Here is a 21,803-nt window from a genome sequence, read left to right on the forward strand (position 1 = left end):
ACTGGCTTTTTGGGAATCTATTCTATTTGGATGTATACCTTGCTCATCCTAGATATAGTAGGGAGGGCCTTGGACCTTCCCCAAAGCAATGTGCCTTACCCTCTTTGTGTAGTGGATGGGGTGGGGTGGGAGGTAAGTGGAGGGAAGGGAGGAGGAGAGGGAGTGGGAACTTGGATTGGTATGTATAATGAAAAAAGACAGTGTTTTTTTTTTTAAAAAATAACAAATTAAAAAAAGAAAAGAAAAATTCAACTGCACCCTGTCGTCTAGAAAAACAAAAACAAACAAAAAAGGAGGGGGGAAGAACCTCAGCAGCGATTCTTTAACCATCCGAAGGGCTGTGGGTACATTCAGCCTGTTCGCTTCCACATCATCCGGGGCAGGGCCAGCGATGGGGAGCGACGACTGCTCTTTCCAGCCCTTTCCATAGTCTGGCGCACCTCGAAGGAGGCGGGGCCAAGTGATGCCTGGGGTGGGGCTTGCGCCGACGGTAAAGTCGAGCTTGCGAGACCAAGAGGCGGGGCGTCAAATCTTTGACTCGGCTACTCAGAGGCGTGGTTGCTGTTGAGCATCTCAGCATCATCGAGCAAGAGGCTGGAGCCGTGCTTTGTTCTGGGCACTGGCGCCTCTCTTCCCCCGTCGGTTCCATTCTTTGCTTTCCTCTCCCCGCATCCCCTTCCCCAGAAGCTGCGGCTGAGCGCCCTTGCCAGGTTCTGGTTTTTGCTTTTTCCTCCCAAGGCGGGGGGTCTCTCCACCAGGCCCCGCCCCTCCAGGCCCGGCATGTCCCCTGCTGCCCCGCGCCCATGGTCCTGACGCTGCTCTTCTCCGCCTACAAACTGTGCCGCTTCTTCGCCATGTCGAGCCTACGGTCGGGCGCCGATCGGTTGACAGTGCCAGGGCAGGATAGGAATGGAAGCGCCAGCCCGTGGTGGGCCGCGGGCCGCGGATCCCGCGAAGTGTCGCCTGGGGTTGGCACCGAGGTGCAAGGCGCCCTGGAGCGTTCTCTGCCGGAGCTGCAGCAGGCGCTGTCCGAGCTGAAGCAGGCAAGCGCGGCGCGGGCGGTGGGCGCGGGCCTCGCCGAGGTCTTCCAGCTAGTAGAGGAGGCCTGGCTGCTGCCGGCCGTGGGTCGCGAGGTGGCCCAGGGTCTGTGCGATGCGATACGCCTGGACGGTGGCCTCGACTTGCTGTTGCGGTTGCTGCAGGCACCGGAGCTAGAGACCCGCGTGCAGGCCGCGCGCCTGCTGGAGCAGATCCTGGTGGCTGAGAACCGGTGAGGGAGAGCGCCGTGAGGTGTGGGGAGGCCAGGGCAGAGGAGGTGGTTGGAGCTGGCATCCCATTGCTGATAGCCGCTTGAGCCCACAGTTCTCCCCTGCATCTGGGTGCCCTTCTGTGCTACCTTTCACCAGGCCAGCCATGACCTCATTCTGCAGTGTCTGATCAGGAACAAAAAGTTTTTTGCTGGATTGAGAGGGTGGGGGCAGAGAAAACTGAGACACATTCCCTTCCTCTGTATGTGGGAACAGACTAAGCCTGGCTGGCTGTCCTTCACCTACCTCTTGGGACCTTCTCTGAATTATGAAGCACTCAGAGAGCTCACTTTCCCAATCCTCTGGTGCCAGAGCAAAACGGGTTGTCGCATTCCTAATTCTCGCCCAAACCTCAGACTCTTAGCTCAGAAATTTTAGAAAAGTCACTTTCAGCACGCTGCCCTCACAAGTACCAGGGAAATGAGCGAGGGGCGTTTTGAACTACGCGGAAAGACTACAACTGTCAAAAATGTACACACAGAACAGTTTAGGTTGGGAGACCCAAGGTAAAATGCTGCTTGCCTTACCTCTCTCATCTAACACCTGGTGGCCTATAATGGGCTTGGGCCATGAATATAGAACCCGAAAATAGAGTGGATGCTTGCTGAATGTGTTGGGGCCCAGTTTGACTGGTGAGGGCTTGGTATGTGGGTTAAGAAGCTAGAACGAGTACCTGTGGAAAGTGGGTACAGGGAGCACCCTAGGAGAAGCAGGACTGCATGATGCAAACATACTGGTATATTTTCAACAATGACAATGACTGTTCTCACTCACCGAGAGCTCTGAGAGAGTAACCACTAGGGACCAGTCCCCAAACACAGGGGGTGTTGCTTCAGGACCAAGGACAGGGCACAAGTCCTAGCCTTCATGCTCTTGCCCCAGAAACCCGGGGGGCTCTGCGATCTTGCTGAGTGTGCAGGGATAAGACTGGAAGGGGAAGAGGGAGGAGCACACTGAGGGTTTACATTGTGAAGATTCCCCTCCTCCATCAATCGGCCTCCTCACCGATTCTTTTTGCCATTCTACTCTGGCAGCTTTAGTCTTCCCCAGGATGTTGCTGCAGTCACTTCCCAGAATCCTAAATGACTTTCTCTCACCTCTGAACTGCCAATAGTGCAGGGCTCTTCAGACCTGGTACCATGACCCCCAGTGAGGACGCCATCTAACAGTTCTGTAAGTTGTAGGCCCCCTCACCAGGGGAGCAGAATGAATCTAAAGGACATACCCTCAGGGAAGCTAAATGGCCTCCCCCAGAATACTGAGTAATAGAGGAGACTGTTTCTTAATATAAGGAAAGAACAATATTGCACATAAATTCAAAAAATGCAAAAGTGTGCAAAAAAGGTATAACGCTGAAAATTCTCAATGAAGCCTCCTCTAAGGAGGAAAACCACTGGACTAATTTTTTGTATATCCTTCCAGAGAGGTGTGGAGCATACACGAACATTTGCTCACAGTCACATATAAGCAACTGTCCCCTACTTGGCAGCTGGAATTTGAAACTAGAGCTGCGTACCTCCAAAGATTATGGCCATTTCATCAGACCCACAGTCTCAGACAGCAGAATTGGGAAGGGAATTAACAGTTTTCACAACCAACACACAGCTTTAACTTCAGGACTGTGTCTGGCTAAGACTTAGGGGTCAGAATAAAGTTCCAGATGTGAACTGATGTTCCCAAATACGCCTTTACTTCACAGGGTCTTCGGTGAGTCCTCTGAAAATATGAGTGTTAGATGAGATGGCTTCTTCTTTCAATTTTCCTTTTTTTGTGTATGAATGTTTTGCTTGCATGCATATCTGAGTACCATGTGTGTGCAGTACACACAGAGATCAGAAGAGGATATTAGATACCCTGGGCCTGGAGTTATAGAGGATTGTGAGCCACTATTTGGATTCTGGAAATTGAAACCAAGTACTCTAGAAGGCCAGCCATTGCTCTTACCTGTTGAGCCAACTCCCCAGTCCTGAGATGACTTCTTAGGCACGTCTAGCCCCGATAGCCTAAGAGTTGACCTAGTCCAAAGTGAAGGTGAAGGATCTTGAACTCCCGAGACAAAGAGACTGACCTCGGGTTTGGCATGACCTCTCTCTGACCTTAGATTTCCTCGCTGGTGAAAGGAGTGCCTGAGTTCCTATTCCAGGATGGATAGTTAGGACCATTTGTTCCTTTGGGGGTGGGCTGTAGAGAGGCGGAGTAATGAGGTCAGGAAAGCTTTGCTGAACTTACGGCATGTCCAGGACTTAGCCAGGCCACACAAGTGTGCCATGCCCTGTACACTGCGCACTATGATCACTGTGGCATCCACAGAGCAAGAATTCTGTTGTTCACTAAGTCTTTGGAAGTCATCTGACTAGGGGACATCGTCTATGGAGGTAGGTGTGGCAGGAAGCCTTCATCTCTGCCTGGAAAGGAGAGTGGCAGCTTGCTTACTCTTCTAGCGGCCTTCGGGATCTGCCTGGGGCTAACCTTCCCTGCAGCAGCCAGTTCCTTAAAGCCCAGACACAAACTAGACATCCCTTCCCTGAAGCTCTTCAGCAGCTTCCTGTTTAAAGTACGAAGGCCTTGAGGAAGCTGAAGAGACTGTCAGGGCTGATTTCTTCCCCTCTCTTTCTTTGGGCCCTCTGCTTTAGCATGTGGGAGCATGGTTAGCTCCCCAGGGGGTACCAGCTCTCATCCAAAAGTTGCAAGCCTGTGCCTGCACCCATCTGCAATGCAAGATCCCCTTCTCCCAGCTCACATCCCAACCATCCTCCTGACCTAATCCCTAAGCAACCATTGAACATATTTCATGTAGCTGGTGAGTTCTTTTCTTCTCTTTTGTGATGCTAGGATCTGGAGTCAGGACCCTGAACACGTTAAACAAGCACTTTGCTGTTGAGCTACATTCCCAGCCTGCCTGTCTGTCTGCCTGCCTGCCCAACTTTCTGTTTGTTTGACATAGGGTCTAACTAAATTATATAAGCTTATCTCAAACTCACTATCTAGTTGAGTTTCAATTCTCAACTTCTTTTTTGTTTGTTTGTTTGGTTGGTTTTCTGTGACAGGGTTTCTCTGTGTAACAGTCCTGACTTTCTCAGACTCACTTTGTAGACTCATTCTGTAGAACTCACAGAGATCTGCCTGCCTCTGTCTCCCAAGTGCTGGAAATAAAGGTGTGTGTCACCATGCCCAGCTTAATTCTCAACTTTGGAGTAGCTGAGATTAGAGATGTGTGCTGCTGTGCCAACCCTGGTAAAACCTCCAGGCTTGTTCTGAGTGCAGGCATTTTTAACTTACACAAATGTCGCGGTGGTATATAGTGCATTATGTTTCCTTTTCCAGCTCCATGTTAGGGTCATAAGACCCTTCATGTTACATACCAGATGTACTGGGACACACCTTTAATCCCAGCACTCAGGAGGCAGAGGCAGGTGGATCTCTGTGAGTTGAGGCCAGCCTGGTCTGCCTAGTGAGTTCTAGGATGGCCAAAGCTACATAGTGAGACCCTGTCTGGAAAAAAAAAACAAAAAACAATAATCATGAAAAAGATTTTTCATGTTACAATGCTACAAATCTTCTCAGTCATTTATTACAATGGATGAGCACCTGTCCAGTTACTTCTGGGCTTGGTATTGATGGCTCTAACTTCCTCGCTTCACAAATAGCACCGTGTCAAGCATCTTGACACCTGTGCCCTCAGTTGGACTCTTTTTAGGAGAGTTTGCCTGCTCTCCAGATTAACCTGCCCAGCTGGCACCCCTCCCACAGTGCTCAGGACCTTTGCAACCCTCCTGCCCTCTGTGTTTGCCCACTTGCCAGGCAATTGTTACTCCTCTGACTACCCAGAAGACTGTGGTGTCTCTTGGTTGCAGTGTCTCTTTATGCTCGCCGTATTTTGAATTTTCTCCTTCACATATTGTCTAAGACTCTGCTCATTTTTCTATTGAATTCACTACATTTTGTTGGTTTGAATATTTATTTACACACTCTGTGCATAAGTAAACGCTTTATTGTTTTTCTCTTTTTCCTGACTGATGTTAGACACTGTTTATCCCTGGCCTTCCTTCTCTTCCTCAGACATGCTAGCTCATCCATGGCGGGGCCTTTGTCCTGGCTCGTTCCACCCCATCCCCCATTAGGCTCTTCTCTGAGTCGTTTGCAGGCAGGCTTCTCAATATTATTTCCCTCATAAAATCTCCTTAGACACATCCCGCCTCCATGACATCATCCAGTTTGCTAGCATGGTGCCTTACTAACTCAGAACTTGAGTTCTTATTGGTTACTTGTCCACCCCTGGCCTTGTTGGCTGAATAAGATGTAGCCAGGCTTACTCACTGCTTAGCATCAGCCTCTAGAGTGTCAAGTCGGGAGCATGGGAAGTCCTCAAACAATATCGACCGAGTGAATGAATTAGCACACACCAGTCATGGACTGAAGGGAGGAATCATTCAAGGACAGGCTTAAGAGTGATGTACTTCCACTGACACCTCAAATGACGGGTTCACGTTTATTGTGTTTTACGAATGATCTTTTTAAGAATTTATTTTATTTTTTTTTATTGTGTCTCTGTGCTTGTGTGTGCATGTGTGTGCAGGTGCACTCCAAGACCAGGAGAAAGCAAAGGTTCCCCAGAACTGGAGTTATAGGCACTTGTGAGAACTGAACTCTGGGCCCCTCTGCAAGAGCATCAAGCAGTCAACGGCTGAGCCATCTCTCCATCCTCTTTATGGATTATCTTGTTAGTCCTGATAATATTTTTATAAGATAGGTATTATTTTTCTGTTCGTAAGGTGAGGAAACTGAAGTTGACAAATGAGGTGTTGGCAATTAGAAAGCAGCAAAGAAGAACCCGGGGGGCCCAGGGATCGGGCGTAGAGTTGGAGGCATTCAGCCAGCTAAAGAGGACAAGGATGCTGCCTGCGGTGTCTTTTCAGACACTAGTGAGGCCCAGAGATCAGGCCAGGCCTCCGTGAGAAAGCCAAGCTCCGGAGACTGCAGCCACATCACGTTCTCTTTCTCCTGTCGCCCGGCAGGGACCGTGTGGCGCGGATAGGCCTGGGCGTGATTTTGAACCTGGCAAAGGAACGTGAACCGGTGGAGCTGGCACGGAGCGTGGCGGGCATCTTGGAGCACATGTTCAAGCACTCGGAGGAGACGTGTCAGCGGCTGGTGGCGGCCGGCGGTCTGGACGCAGTGCTGTACTGGTGCCGCCGCACCGACCCAGCGCTATTGCGCCACTGCGCCCTGGCGCTGGCGAATTGCGCGCTGCACGGGGGCCAGGCGGTGCAGAGATGCATGGTGGAGAAGCGCGCTGCCGAGTGGCTCTTCCCTCTTGCCTTCTCCAAGGAGGACGAGCTGCTGCGGCTGCATGCCTGCCTGGCGGTGGCGGTGTTGGCTACCAACAAGGAGGTGGAGCGCGAGGTCGAGCACTCTGGCACGCTAGCGCTCGTCGAGCCGCTCGTGGCATCGCTGGACCCTGGCCGCTTTGCCCGCTGCCTGGTGGACGCCAGTGACACAAGGCAGGGTCGCGGACCGGACGACCTACAAAGCCTGGTGCTGCTGCTCGATTCGTCGCGTTTGGAGGCTCAGTGCATCGGGGCTTTCTATCTGTGTGCTGAGGCTGCCATCAAGAGCCTACAGGGCAAGACCAAGGTACTGATGTAGAGGAGGTGGCTCAAGGGTTAGAGAGAGTCTGGGAAGGTTTCTCAGAGGAAGTGATTTGCAACTGGGGTTTGGGTACTGGTAAGAATGAAGGGTCGCATAGACAGCGACATGGAACATGTCTGCAGAGTCAGATAGGTCTCTGTGACTTTGAGGCTAGCCTGGCCTACATATTGAGTTTCAGGTAGGGCTTAAAAAGAAAAAGTATAAGGACTTAGATGAAGCAATCAGAAGGTAGAGGGACCAGTCATTTGGGCCTTGAAGACAAGGCTCAACGTTGAACTTGGTCTTTGGGGCCAGAGAAGGTACTGAGAAGTTTTAAAATAGGAGACCCTCGATTTTTACAAAAATCAACCTGGCTGCTGTAGAAGTGGGGGTGACAAGGGTAGCTCGAGGCTGTTGTGAGTGCTGGGAAGGCAAACAGAGAAAGTGGAGGAAGGAAGGAATGTGGACTATCGCAGAGAGAAGCAGACAGATTAGGGATTTATGCTTGGGAAGGGGCGAGGGGACTGATGGTGCTTCTTGGCCAAGAACATGAGGCGGTAAACTGGGTGGAGATCACAGGGGAAGAGGGGAAGACCCGTGGGCACTACTGAGCCCGGGGTGCCCAGCAGAGGTTGAGTTGGCAGCTAAGCCACCTGCATCTAGAGTCTGGGAAAGAGATGGCCCCCGGAGAAAGAGGACCTCGATGTAAATGGCGGTCTCCTGAGTCACAAAGGGTCCCTATGGCCAAGATTTAAACCACAGCCTTTGCCTGCTTCCCGACTTACCGTGACCTTGGGCAGCTAGCTTTCCCCCTCTGGAACACGTTTTGGCTTTTTTTTTAAAAATATTTATTTATTTATTATGTATACAATATTCTGTCTGTGTGTATCTCTGCAGGCCAGAAGAGGGCACCAGACCTCATTACAGATGGTTGTGAGCCACCATGTGGTTGCTGGGAATTGAACTCAGGACCTTTTGGAAGGGCAGGCAATGCTCTTAACCACTGAGCCATCTCTCCAGCCCACACGTTTTGGCTTTTTGTAAAATTGAAGGAGTCACTGGAATGCATGGAGGAGTCTCTGATCTGTCTGTATTCCTATGATTTAGTGGGGTTCCAATCAAGCTAGAAAAAAACTAAGGGTTTAGGAACACTTCTGATGTGGGAGTTGGGAGTATGGGATTTAGGGTCTGCTGCCACCTAGCGTCCATATTGAGGCTTTATTCCAGGGCGCATGGGCGTGGAAGTTGGAGCTCATAATCAAGAGCGGATGCGTTTCAGGAGGGAAATTGCATGGGGGACGGAGGAGAAAGGACTACACGCGTGACTTAGTAATCAAGGCTAGGACAGTTTGTGGGCCTTTCCTCAGAAGAGAGATGGGACTGGGCACGTCTGGTGGCAGCTGGGGGGCTGAGAACCTTATGCTCCCTCATTCGTCCTCCTTCCTAAGGTGTTCAGCGACATCGGTGCCATCCAGAGCTTGAAACGCGTAGTTTCTTACTCCACTAATGGCACCACGTCGGCGCTGGCGAAGCGCGCGCTGCGCCTGTTGGGCGAGGAGGTACCCCGGCGCATCCTGCCCTGCGTGGCCAGCTGGAAGGAGGCCGAAGTCCAGACCTGGCTGCAACAGATCGGCTTCTCCCAGTACTGCGAGAACTTTCGGGTAGAGCCGCGGGCAGTCATCTCCCCCTACACCAAGTGGGCGCATTCCTGACGGGCGTGCGGCTGCTGGGGGCGTCCTGAGCACAGGCGTCCGCGTGCCCTGTAGGCCTCACGCCAGCAGCGCCACCGCGGCCTTTTAGGGGTGGGAAACCCTCAGTTAGCCACCCTCAGAGTCCCATCGGCTTCCACCGCCACCTCCTGTTCCTTTCCCTTGCATCTTGCGCTGTGGGGCGGAGGGAGGAGGAGAGCCTTCCTTACCTCTCCCCCTCCCCCAGGATCAGCAGGTAGATGGTGACCTGCTTCTGCGGCTTTCAGAGGAAGAACTCCAGACAGACCTGGGCATGAAATCGAGCATTACCCGCAAGAGGCAAGGAGCCCCCAGTCAGTCCAACCCAGTCTCCCCCTCTGCCACCAGCCCATACTTAGCATCCTTAGCATCAAAACTGTAACATCGTTTTTTACCTGCTGAGCAGGTTCTTTAGGGAGCTCACGGAGCTCAAGACCTTTGCCAGCTATGCTACATGCGACCGCAGCAACCTAGCAGACTGGCTAGGCAGCCTGGACCCTCGCTTCCGCCAGTACACCTACGGCCTTGTCAGCTGTGGCCTGGATCGCTCCCTGTTGCACCGCGTGTCAGAGCAGCAGCTCCTGGAGGACTGTGGCATCCGCTTGGGGGTGCATCGCTCACGTATCCTCTCTGCAGCCCGAGGTAAGCGCGCCCACCTGGGAACCCCACCCAACTCCAGCTCCAATCCTGAAAGGGAGGGGCGGCCCCGGCTGGAGAATCTGCCTCCCTGAGGTGTGAGCATCTGACTGGGTTAGACTGACTTTGAGGATGAAAAGATGAGCATGTGGCCTTTTGCCCTTAAGAAGTCCTCCACCTGAGATGGGTACCAGGGAGGGAGATAGGAGGTATACAATCAGCAGGTGGCCGTGGTAGGAAGTATTCCCAGGACTCCTGTGGGAGCTCAGAGGAATCACTGCCTGTCTTGGTCACCCAAGTTCAGACTTGGAGAGGAGGAGGTGTTGTCCAGGTTTTGAGGGATGGGGGGGGGGCAGGGAGAACAGGAAGGGCAACAGGCAAGAATAAGAACAGGTAGGGCAGTACGTGGGTGCCACTGAAGGGCACTGGTGGTTTGGGGAGGAGATGTGAGAGTTGGAGGAAAGCTTGCCCTAGTATCCGGCAGCTTACACAGCCTGGGTTCTGGCAGTACGTCCCAGCAGAGCCTAGGGTACTGGCAGTCTCCTTTTCTCACTGGCTTCTTTCATTGGACAGTTGCTCTTTGGCTAGCTCTTACATGTCCATAACTGTGTATTCCAGGTATCACAGTTTTTTTAAGACTGATTTTTACTTTGTATATGAGAGTTTGAGTGTGTATGTGTGTGTACCTCATGAGCTTCTGGTGCCCATAGCAACCAGAAGAGGGGGCTGGAGAGATGACTCAGAGGTTAAGAGCACTTGTCTGCTCTTCCAGAGATCATGAGTTCAATTCCCAGCAACCACATGGTGGCTCACAACCATCTATAATGGGATCTGGCGCCCTCTTCTGGCCTGCAGACACACATGCAAACAGAATACTGTACACATAATAAATAAAATCTTTAAAAAAAAAAAAGCAGACTAGAGCATCAGAGCCCCTATGACTGGAGTTACAAATGGTTGTGAGCCACCTTGTAATGCCAGAGACTGGACCTGGGTCCTCTCGAAGACCTGCAAGTGCTCTTAACTTCTGAGTCATCTCTCCAGCTCTCGTAGTAAGTTTTTAATGTATAATCTCATAACTGAGTGTGGAATTATGCACATGTAACCCCAGCACTTGGGAGGCAGAGGCAAGAGGATTACTGAAAGTTCAAGACCAGCTTGGTCTACACATGGAGTCCAGGGCCATCCAAGGCCGCGTGAGGCAATCCTGTCTCAAAGAACAAACAGATCAAAAGATAACCCGCTTATTTCTATAACCATTCTATCTAGTAGGAGTTCAGTATTTTAAATCAACTTTTAAAAAACTTTTAAAGAGCAATAAGAGGTAAGGTGGCTCCGTGGGCAAAGGTTCTTGTGGCTAAGCCTTTTGCCCTGAGATCAATCTCCATGACTCACACTGTCGGAGAGGATACACTCCCCCAAGTTGCCCTCTGGCCTCCACAGGCTCCGTGGCACCCCACCCCATGAATATATAAATGTAAGAAAACATTTTTTTTTGAAAGAGACCTGAACTTGAAAAATAAACATACCAGCGTCCAGCTTGAGGTATTTTGAAAAGTGTGCCCTGTGCAATCAAATGTTTCTATCATAGGCTTTCGTTTTAGAGATAATAAAATGAAAATAAAAGAATTTAAAAACATTTCCCAAGATTATAAAAGCCATTAAATGACTGGGATCTGAGCCCACTGTTTGATTTTTCTTTCTGCATCATAAGCAGACAAATGTGTGTGGTGTTAATTATGAATATTATTAGAAAATGAGTCCATTTCATTTATCCTTCTGTTCAACAAGAACTGCTAGAGCATCGACATGGCGCTGGGGACTGTCTCCTCTGCCTCAAGAAGGTCAGCTTTTATCTTTTAGCTCCCAACGAAACTCCACGATTTCTTTTGTTGCTGTTGCTTGTTTGTTTTGCTTTGTTTCATTTTTTTGAGACAGAATCTCTCTACGGAGCCTCAGAACAGACTGGCCCTGAACTTCCCACATGCTGTGCCAGGGTTGCAGGTGTGAACCACCATGCACGGTTTATATTTTTCATGTTTTATTGCTTTGGTGTGTGTGTGGTATTGCAGTCAAGCCAATGGCCTTGCACTTGAGAAGCACGTGTTTCTCTTCTGAGCCACATTCCCTGGCCATGCATGGTTTCTTAACTTATTACACTTGTGCGTGTGTCTGTCAGTATTGGGGGGCAAGCATGCCATAGCACCCGTGTGGACGTTCAAAGTCAGTTTTGGTCACTTGGTTCTCTCCTGGCCACCGGAGTTCCCGGATTTGGACTCAGGTTGGCAGACTTGATGGCAAGTGTTTTTACCGCTGAGCCATCTTCCTGGCCCATGCAGTTTTTTGTTTTGGTTTTGGTTTTCTCATAGGGGCAATGACCTACTCAGAGGGCAATTTTAGGGAGATCTCTCTGGTGATATGGCATGTGGAATGGGATGGTTAATCCTAAATGGCTTGGGGAGCTATCTTAGTTAGGGTTTCTTTCTTTTTTTTAATATTTATTTATTTATTATGTATACAATGTTCTGTCTGTGTGTATGTCTGCAGACCAGAAGAGGGCACCAGACCTCATTACAGATGGTTGTCAGCCACCATGTGGTTGCTAGGAATTGAACTCAGGACCTTTGGAAGAGCAGGCAATGCTCTTAACCACTGAGCCATCTCTCCAGCCCTTAGTTAGGGTTTCTATTGCTGAGAGATGCCATGACACAGCAACTCCCTTCGGAGCATTGGAGTGGCTAGTTTACAGTTCAGAGGTTCAGTCTATTGTCACCATGGTGGGAAACATGGCGGCATGCAGGCAGACCTGGTGCTGGCTACAACTTGATCAGAAAGGGGGCTGAGATATGGGCAGTATCTTGAACACAAGCGATGGCAAAACCTGTCTCCATAGTGACACACTTCCTCCAACAAGGCCACCCTTACTCCAACAAAGCCACACCTCCTTATAGTGCCTCTCCCTATGAGATTACGGGGCCACTTGCAGGAGCCCATTGAGGAGGCTGGTGCTGGACATCTGCAGCAGGGAGTCCCAGATGTTGAGTAAACCGAAGGGAGACTCCACACAGTAAGAAGCCTGTGCTGACTACCGCACAGCAGTGCCACGAGGGTGGAGTTTGCTCTGTTTCGTTTCCTGCTGTATTCCTAGCACTGAGGCTGACAGCCAGCATCCTGTACAAGCTTAGTGAATTAGATGATCCTGGCTGGGAGCAATGTGACTCTCTCTCCTGCTCTCGTGTGTGTCAGTGTGTATGTGTGTCAGTGTGTGTCAGTGTGTGTGTATGCGTGTGTTAGTGTGTGTCAGTGTGTATGTGTGTGTCAGTGTGTGTGTATGTGTGTATTAGTGTGTCAGTGTGTGTCAGTGTGTGTGTTTGTGTGTGTTAGTGTGTGTCAGTGTGTATGTGTGTGTCAGTGTGTATGTGTGTGTCAGTGTGTATGTGATCAGACAGGGTCTCATGTAGTTCAGTCTGGTCTTAAACTTGCTATATAGTTGAGACTAGCCTTGAACTTGTGATCTTTCTGCCGCCACCTCCCTGAGATGACAGGAACACACCACCATGCCCAGCTTTCAGTTCCCCTCACGGTGATGTGAAGCACAGCCGCGTTCCCAATCTCATCACAGTTCTCTAGATTCTGTGAGGCCGGCTTTGCATGGGCCGTCTTAGCTTAGCTGCAGGTTGCTGTGGCTGTTCTGAGCCGGGCTGAGGTGGGGTGTCCGGAGGTGTATTCAGTACACCTCCCCTTGCCTCCCCACACTCATCGTGGCTTGCCGGGACACTGACAGCATTTGAAGTTGAGGAGCACCAGCTTTTACTAAGATGTTAGGCAGGAGTTGAGGCAGAAGCCTGGGTTCCTGGTGGAAATGAGGAAGAAGGGCCAAGGGGAAGGAAGGGCTCAGTTTGGAGTGCTTGTGGGCAACTGGCTAGAGTCTTCAGTTCAGAAGGCAGGGAGAGCTAGAGAGCCATGTCAGTGTCCCTAACCACTGACCCTTCCTGCCCAGGACTAGCAGAGGGTTGACTTTCCTTCCCATGGGATCCTCTTCTCCATCTCAGTGACCCTCAGTGACCTTTTCTGCCCAGACTGGCCTGAGAAGTTTGAGTAGACAGGGGGCTAAGAGGACAGACCTGGTGCTGAGGTGGGGAGGGGCCACCTTCACCCCCATGTCTCTTTTCTTGGCCCCAGAAATGCTACATTCGCCATTGCCCTGTGCTGGCAGCAAGCCCAGCGGAGACACCCCAGACGTCTTTATCAGCTACCGGCGGAGTTCGGGTTCCCAGCTGGCCAGGTGAGGCGGGTGGGCAGGTGGCTGGGGTTTGGGGCGGGGCCACAGTGTTGACCCTGTTTCTTCAGCCTCCTGAAGGTGCACCTGCAGCTGCACGGCTTCAGCGTCTTCATCGACGTGGAGAAGCTGGAAGCCGGCAAGTTCGAGGACAAGCTCATCCAGAGTGTCATGGCAGCTCGAAACTTTGTTCTGGTGCTATCTGCTGGGGCGCTGGACAAATGCATGCAGGACCATGACTGCAAGGACTGGGTGCACAAGGTAGGTGCTGGCCTGGGCCTCTGTGGTGAAACACTGTGTGGGTGGAGGAGACGAAGCTTTCCCCTCATCCCACGCCCCCGCCACACTCAATCCAGATCATCTTTCTGACTTGGCTGAAGTCAGGAGCCATTGCTGAGTCTGGAGTAGGATTTTAGCTACCTAGGCTCTCGCAGCCTCAGTTTTCTCATCTACAAGGTAAGGATGGCTTACCTGTCCTATTCGTGTGTAAGGTTGTACAGTGAGACCAGGGAGGGATAAAAATGCATGCAAGATACAACATCTGTGAGCTGCATATGGTGGTGCATCCTATAATCCCAGCACTCGAGAGGCAGAGGCGAGATCACCTCAAGTTCAGGACCAGCCATGTCTAGTTATCTATTTCTGGACAAGCCAGGGCTACCTAGGAAGACCCTCTCTCAAAACCCAAAGTAAACCCCAAAACAAGACCCTTCACAAGGATCACCTGAAGTCATCAGAAAACACAGACATTTACATTATGATTCATAATGGTAGCACAACTGCAGTTATGAAGTAGTAACAGTAATAGTTTTATGGTTGGGTCACCACAGCATGAGGAACTGTACTAGAAGACTGTAGCATTAGGAAGTTGAGCCACTGATCTAAGATATTGTTAAAAGGACCCAAAGGGCTCAATTAGGAAGCCTTCAGCAGAAAGCCTGGCACATAATGGCAGCAATTATTATTATTAATTGAATTTTTGTGTCTGCATCTGTTTAATTCACCATTGTACCTCCAGTGAATGATTTAGCCCACGCAGAAGGCACAGACCACGGATCCATAGCACACCTATAGATTAACAGTCATGCATCGGTCAGTCAGAATCGGAGCCTGGGCTGAGGGATGCAGTAGCCAGCTGAGGTTTGGTTGCCTCCATGCAGCCGAGGACAAGGATATGGCCACAATGAGCCTGAGCTGTGGCACTGGCCTGTAGACCCAGCCACTCAGGAGGCTGAGGCTGGATGATGGCTTTGAGCCCAAGACCTTATCTCTTAGAGACAGAACAAGACAATGAGGCTGGAGAAAATGCTGTGTTATCGATGAGGACCAGAGTTAGTTCCCAGCACTTACAGCCTCCTGCGATCCCAGTTACAGGCCATCTAAGGAAATCTTTTGCCCTCCCAGGGCACCTGCACTTGTGTGCACACCACACAATCACACACACACATGCCCCTCACATGCTCACACAAGCATGCATATGCACATAGACATACACACAAATACACGTAAAGTAAAAAATAGAGCTGGGGGTGTTAGCACATGCCTTTAATCCCTAAGTTAGGGTTTCTTATTCATGTGAAGAGACATCATGGCCCTGGCAATTTTTTATTTATTTATTTATTTTTGGTTATTCAAAACAGGGTTTCTCTGTATATCTCTGACTGCCCTGGAACTTGATTTGTAGACCAGGCTGGCCTCGAGCTCACAGAGATCCTCCTGCCTCCGCCTCTGCCTCTGCCTCCCTGAGTGCTGGGATTAAAGGACTCACCCAGATGCTTAGGAGAGGCAGCCAGGCTTGGACAACACAGCCCTGGATGCGCTTGAACTCTGAAGGCCCGGAGTCCTCCCCGGCTGCTTGTTTGAGGGGCTTGGGAGGAAGCACCTTCCGCTCTTGGCTTCCCTCCCCGTTTTCTTATGATGATGAGGCTCCAGGAGCACAGTCTATGTGAAAGCCCATAGCTCTCTTCCCAGGCTCCACCACTGAGCCTGGTGAGGGTGGAGCATCCAGGCAGCTGGCGTGGCTCGCTCCTTGGATTTTGTCCCAAAGCCTGTCATTCTCTTGGTTTGCTTGTGGGGCCTAATTGTCTCTGGTTTTCATACTCCCTTCCCGGAAGCCACATTTAGTGGCTAATCAATACACAAACCCACAAGTGAACTGCACTTTAAAAAGTCCCATCCCTGATGGGACTTGAAAGGTAGAACCCATTTGGTAAGTGCTTACCAGATCACTATTAACGGTGAATAATGTCCCTGAACAGTCTGTGGGGCAAGTTTTACCTCTGTACTTTACAGAGAAGGAGCCCATTATTTCCTTTTTTAAAAAATTATTTTTCCCTTTTTTGGAGATAGGGTATAGCTATGTATACCCCAGGCTAGCCCCAAATTCACAATCCCCCCACCTTAGCCTTCCCTTGTGCTAGGATTACAGACCTGAGCCATCACACCCCACTGCTCCTTAAATATGCAGTTTTAAGAGCTAGCCCCTGCTCTACTCACTTGCTGTGGAGCGTTGCCATTATTCCACCCAACAACCCTGTAAGATCACTGCCTGGCATTAACCCCGAGCTCCATATTGGAAAACAGACTTTGACAGCCCATTATCCTAGCCTTGGGTCGCAGAGCCTGTGTTGGAGACCCCACACAGTCCTTATTTCTTTTGAGGTTGTAACCGAACACTGGACAGGAAGAAACTCCGGGGAGGAAGGGTTTATTGTAGCTGACAAAGCAGGGGCGACCTCCATTGTGGTAAGGAAAGCCAAGAGGTCAGCGGCAGGGGGAGACTGCTAGCTCTCACCTTTGGAGCAGGAGGCAGAGGGCGTGACATTCATCTGGCTTTCTCCCCCTCCCCGCCCCTGCAGTCAGTCTGGGACCTCAGCCCATGGAATGGTGCCAGCTACATTCAGGGCAGTTGGTCCCCCCTTAGTTATTCCCTCCCCTCTAGAAACACCCTAATAGACACGCCCGAAGATATGAGCCTCACTAATGCTCTGCGTGTTTTACAAATGCATTCTGCTTGTGTGTGTGTGTGTGTGTGTGTGTGAGAGAGAGAGAGAGAGAGAGAGAGAGAGCATGCGTGCACACACATGTACATGCACACGAGTACATGTAACAGCACAATGAGGAAATGGGGAACAACCCACATGAATCAGTTCTTTCCTTCCACCATGGAAGCGACTGATCCCAGGTTGCCAGGCTTTGTGGCAAGCATCTTTGCCTGTTGAACCATCTCACTGGCTCTCAGGGGTTTTTGCTCATTTGGTTTCTTGAGACAGGGTTTCTCTGTGTAACAGCTCTGACTGTTCTGGAACTCACTCTGTAAACCAGGCTAACCTTGGACCTTCTGGGTAATTCTGTTTTGTTTTTTGTTTTTATTGAGCTATACATTTTCCCCACTCCCCTTCAACTTTTTTTTTTAAATCCAAAAAAGTCAACAATCAAAATTAACAATCAAAATGAACCCGGATTCTTTTTATTTCGGAATACAGCCCCCAACTACTATGTGTATCGCTTCATGCATTCATCCGTCCAGTCAGTACTCAAGAAGGGCTGACTGTGGGCGGGGCTTTGTGAAAGATGCCAAGAAGTATGGTTAATGAAAACCAGGCACGCCCCTGCCCTTAGTCACCTTGTGACACCAGGGAGAAGAAACTTCAACTACATCACCCCTGAACTGAATTAGTTGAAGTTTGCCGCAGAGCCGGTGGGAACCCGCACGGGAGAGCTGACTTGATCGGGATGTTCAGGCAGGTTCCTTGGGGAAGTACTGATTGAGCTTAGACCAAAGCCGTGAGTGGATCTAGGTGGGAGAGCAATGGTCTAAGGAAGAGAGGCAAGGTGAGAGATCAGAGTGGTAGAACCTTGGTGCTTACTGAGTTCCACCCCCATGGTCTATGAACCACCCTGGATGCTCTTCAGCCCCACTCATGAGGGGATCTTGTGGAGGTTTTAGACAGAGGCACAGCTGATGAAATTGTCACTACTGGCACTGAACTCATCCTGCAGCCCCTCCTGAAAAGTGGGTGGACCTCAGAAGTCCTAAGCCCCGTGCTGTGGTTGGTCTTTCTGATACCCAACCCCCATCAGGAATTTTCTAGGCCACTTCCCCCATCCAAACTCTGGCTAGGATCATGGCAATAGTAAAATTACACTCGGGAGACTCCAGTAGTTTTAGGCGCTCTAGGCACGCCTGTCCCGGATAAAGACACACGGTTTATAAATCACCGTGAAAGCTGAGAGCAGCCAGGGTACGTTCCAGAGGGTCTCAAACCAGGGGTGCTCTCACTTGTGGTGACCTCAGGGTTGTTGGGTGGGATGGAGGTCTTGTGTCGGTCAGATCTCCATCACATGACAAACATCCAGGACAGTCAACAGGAAAGGGAAGATTTACTGTGGTCCATGGATGCTGAGCTTTTGGTCCATGCTCACTTGGCCCTGCTGCCTTGAGTCCTGCTGTGAAGAAGAACATTCACGGTGGCCAGGAGGCACAGAGGGGGAAAGGCGCAGGGTACCTTTCTAGGGATACCCCTTCCTGCCCCCCCCATGACCTACTTTATGCAATCAGTCCCCACTCCTGACATCTTCACCAATTCCCAACAGCGTCATCTGCTGGGGACTGAACATCCAAGACATGAGCTTTGCAGGGGTTATTCAAGATCAAACCACAACAGTCTCTTTCTCCTTCTTTTCCCAGGAGATTGTGACTGCTTTAAGCTGTGGCAAGAACATTGTGCCCATCATTGATGGCTTTGAGTGGCCCGAGCCCCAGGCACTGCCTGAGGACATGCAGGCTGTGCTTACCTTCAACGGCATCAAGTAAGACCCAGGGAGAGTTAAGGAGCTGTGTGTGTGTGTGTGTGTGTGTGTGTGTGTGTGTGTAGAAAATGGCGCTGGCCCACAGCAGCCCCTGCCCACCCTCTGACCCATTTGGCCTCTGTGTCCACAGATGGTCCCACGAGTACCAGGAGGCCACCATCGAGAAAATCATCCGCTTCCTTCAGGGCCGCCCCTCTCAGGACTCCTCTGCCGGCTCTGACACCAGTCTGAACGGAACTGCACCAATGGGTCTGCCTTAGCCTGTCCCCAGTTCCCACGCCCTGCAGTGACCCCTGGTTCCATTATCTCCCCACCCTTAAAGGAATAGCTCCTCTAGAGCCGCCCTGGGCTGAGGCAAACCAGACCCTTCTCAGGAAATGGCTTTCCCTGCTGCCACACAGTGGCCCACTTCTAACCCAGAGATTCCAGGCACGGGGTTAAATGAGAGGACTCCTCTGTCAGGCCCTGCCTTCAGGTCCCAACATCCCATGCCCCCGCTTAGTTCTGGACACTCAAGATAGTATCTCTGGTCTCCTGCCCAAGAGCAGCCAGCTCGAGTAGGGTGAGCTTGGCAGACCCTGGCAGGAGTCAGGACAATACCTAGGCCCTCTATTTGGGCCCAGGAGGCATCTGGGGTTGAGGATCCCCCAAAAGCTGTCTACTCACATTGTGCCTGGCCCCTGGCTCACCTGGATTCCTGCTGCCTCATGGCCTTGCTCTAACTACTTAGTACCCCTGCCAGATTTCTTTAGGCAGCCTCCTTTGCCATACTGGGAGTCAGGGTCCATCTGAGCTGGCACTCTGCCTGGCCTTGCTGCCCTTTCTGGTGCAAGAAAGGACCCTTACTTGTTCAGGGAGACCGTAAGAATCCACCCTAGCCCAAACCTCTGTGCTGTGCCTAAGGCTCTTGCCTGGCCTGTTCTACCTGGCTTCTCCAGCTCCTCATCCACACAGGGCTAAGAGAAGGAGACCAGGGAAGCTTCAGCAGCACCGGTAGCCAGGGCAGAGCCTGCACCCTGGGAAAGAGGCAAGACCTTTGCAGACAAGGGCCAGTTCGTTGGGCCGTCTCTCCCACAGAAGTGTGTCCACATCCGCTGGGAATCTTATCAAAACACACAGCAAGCCATCTGGGAAGTTCCTGAGCCGCTGCCATCTGCAGATTCCCACGGGAGCTCATGCAAGGTCCTCACCAGCCCCTGTCACGTTCCAAACACCCCAGTCTGGTTCCTAACCCTCCCTGGAGGCTTTTCCAGTCCTGTCACCCCAGTTTTACAGAGAGGAATGGCTGAGTTATAGGCCCAGGTCCCCAAATCAGTGGTGGCAGCCTCAGATTCTGCCCTAGTCCTGACACCCAGCACCAGTGTCCAGCCCATTGGCTTTTGCCAATACCCAGCCTCCAGCTTGGAGTCAGCTGGCATCACCCTGCTGCTGACCTCTGGGGTCACACACTTCTCCAGAAGCTGGCCAGGTTACTTGCCCTCAGTCCCCACTGTCAGAGAGTCAAAGGGCTTTCTCTCCAGGCTTAGGGACACCTTCTCCTTGACTGTCCTTCTTGCCAAAGACCCCATCGTCCATGGGTCATGGCTGGCCTCTGGCTGTGACTATCTGTAGTCCTGGTCCTGCCACCAGTACCAGCCCACACCCTGTTCTGAGGTGAGGCAGATGGAATGGTACCCTTGATGACGAAGTCAATAACGATACAGTGTGAGTTCCTCCAGGGAAACCTATCTATCTCCAGTCCACACTTTCCAGAGGGCCCCGTGGGCAGCACTCAAGAAGTTTCTGGGTTTTCTTATTTGGGACACAGGTCGCTACTACCTCTGTTGTCTGGCCTTCCGTTGACCTGTCCCCTCCTGTCTTCCTGGAGAACCAGAGCACAGCCTTCTGCCCCAGTCAGGGTAGTAGTGCCAAGCCTCCTCTAGCAAGGTACTCTGCTCTGTAGTGACACAGCTCAGACTGCAGGCCGAGCTAAGCAAGGCTGACCACACTGACCTCAAGACGGGCTCTTCAGTAGCCTTTCGGGCTGCCCAGGTTTGCATGGTCTGTGGGTGCAGCGTTTTCTGCCTGGCTGGGCTATATAGCTGTTGTCCCAAGCTGGAGCTGAGTCAGGGTGGTCACTACACTACACCCCTACCCCTCTCTAGTGGGCGACATTAAGAGGGTAAACATCCAGCCACAGTGAGTCATCCCTTCACTAGGCATCTCATCCTGGGGTGCAGGGAGATGGAGGGATCCAGAGCATCCGACCACTGTGCTTCCTAACATCCAATTAGAGGGACCCTTGTAACCAGACAGTTTGGGTGGAAAGCCGACCCAGCTTTCTTTATTCGAGGTCAAGATGCCAGAGTGGAGCCTTTCCTTCCTCACAGTGGCAGGGTCAGTAGAAGGCCTCTTCTTGCTGAGTTCCCACCTCCAAGGGGGCAGTGAGGCAGGAGTGGACCCCGCTGCAGCTCAGTGGGCCTTAGAGGGGCAGTGAGGCAGGAGTGGACCCCACTGCAGCTCAGGGGCCTTAGAGGGACAGTGAGGCGGGAGTGGACCCCACTGCAGCTCAGGGGCCTTAGAGGGACAGTGAGGCGGGAGTGGACCCCACTGCAGCTCAGGGGCCTTAGAGGGGCAGTGAGGCGGGAGTGGACCCCGCCACCTTAGTTTTCCCTGGAGACTTCTCTTTCACTTGCAGGGTGGGTGGTAGGTGCAGGTGCAGGGTCTAGCTCTCACGGACAGTCCCGGCTGGAACCCTAACAAACCTCCCACTTTGGTCCGGCTTGAAGAGGACTGCCAATTGCCAAAAATCAGCAGCTTTACAACAGGCCAGAGTCTGCCTCTCAGCTCTGGGCAGGAAGGATGGTCCCAGTGCACGGCCCTGCTCAGCACTGAACTAACTACATGGAGGGCCAAATGGCAGCCAGCAGAGATCTTGCTGGGGCTGGTGGAGCCATGAAGCCAGCGGGGTAGTGACTCAACAGACCCACAGGAAGGAGCAGCTAGGGCTGGGGCCCAAGTGTCTCCGCTGCTCTGAGAATGTCTCAGAAGCCCTTCACCCGTCAGCACCTTAGAGAGCTGGAGCTCTAAGGGACATGCCTGGGACTATCCCTGCAGGCAGCTCAGGAACTCCAGCCCAGCAGCTGCTTGTGTCTGACCTGTGCCAAACAGGCCGAGAGCGGGAAGACAGAAAGCCCCAAAGCCCAGTGACTCTTCAGTCTGACTCAAATGATTTATACTGTGACAACTGACAAGCTGAGGTCAAAGGTGAACAGGCTGAGGTCAAGGGTGAACAGGCTGAGGTCACGGTGAATAGGCTGAGGTCAAGGGTGGACAGGCTGAGGTCAAGGGTGGATAGGCTGAGGTCACGGTGAACAGGCTGAGGTCAAGGGTGGATAGGCTGAGGTCAAGGGTGGACAGGCTGAGGTCATGGTA

General features: G+C 51.6%; 1 protein-coding gene across 4 annotated transcripts; it reads left to right on the forward strand.

The window, feature by feature from the left end:
• Nucleotides 1–625: 625 nt before the first annotated feature.
• On the forward strand, nt 626–21,791 carry Sarm1 (sterile alpha and TIR motif containing 1). Of its 4 annotated transcripts, none has more exons than XM_041664153.1 (10): nt 626–1,270; nt 6,323–6,941; nt 8,384–8,596; nt 8,871–8,962; nt 9,069–9,304; nt 11,090–11,302; nt 13,481–13,583; nt 13,649–13,838; nt 18,268–18,389; nt 18,520–21,791. In XM_041664153.1, the coding sequence occupies exons 1-10, from the start codon at nt 804–806 to the stop codon at nt 18,647–18,649; spliced, it is 2,385 nt and encodes a 794-aa protein (XP_041520087.1). In that variant the 5' UTR covers nt 626–803; the 3' UTR covers nt 18,650–21,791. The 4 variants fall into 4 exon arrangements, with proteins under 4 accessions (XP_041520087.1, XP_041520088.1, XP_041520089.1 ...); XM_041664154.1 differs by having other exon boundaries at nt 8,877–8,962; XM_041664155.1 differs by having other exon boundaries at nt 11,237–11,302; nt 18,520–21,790.
• Nucleotides 21,792–21,803: the final 12 nt, after the last annotated feature.

This window comes from Microtus oregoni, unplaced genomic scaffold (genome assembly GCF_018167655.1).
Source record: "Microtus oregoni isolate MIOR12 unplaced genomic scaffold, Mior012 000015F_ref0000493, whole genome shotgun sequence".
Lineage (NCBI taxonomy): Eukaryota > Metazoa > Chordata > Mammalia > Rodentia > Cricetidae > Microtus > Microtus oregoni.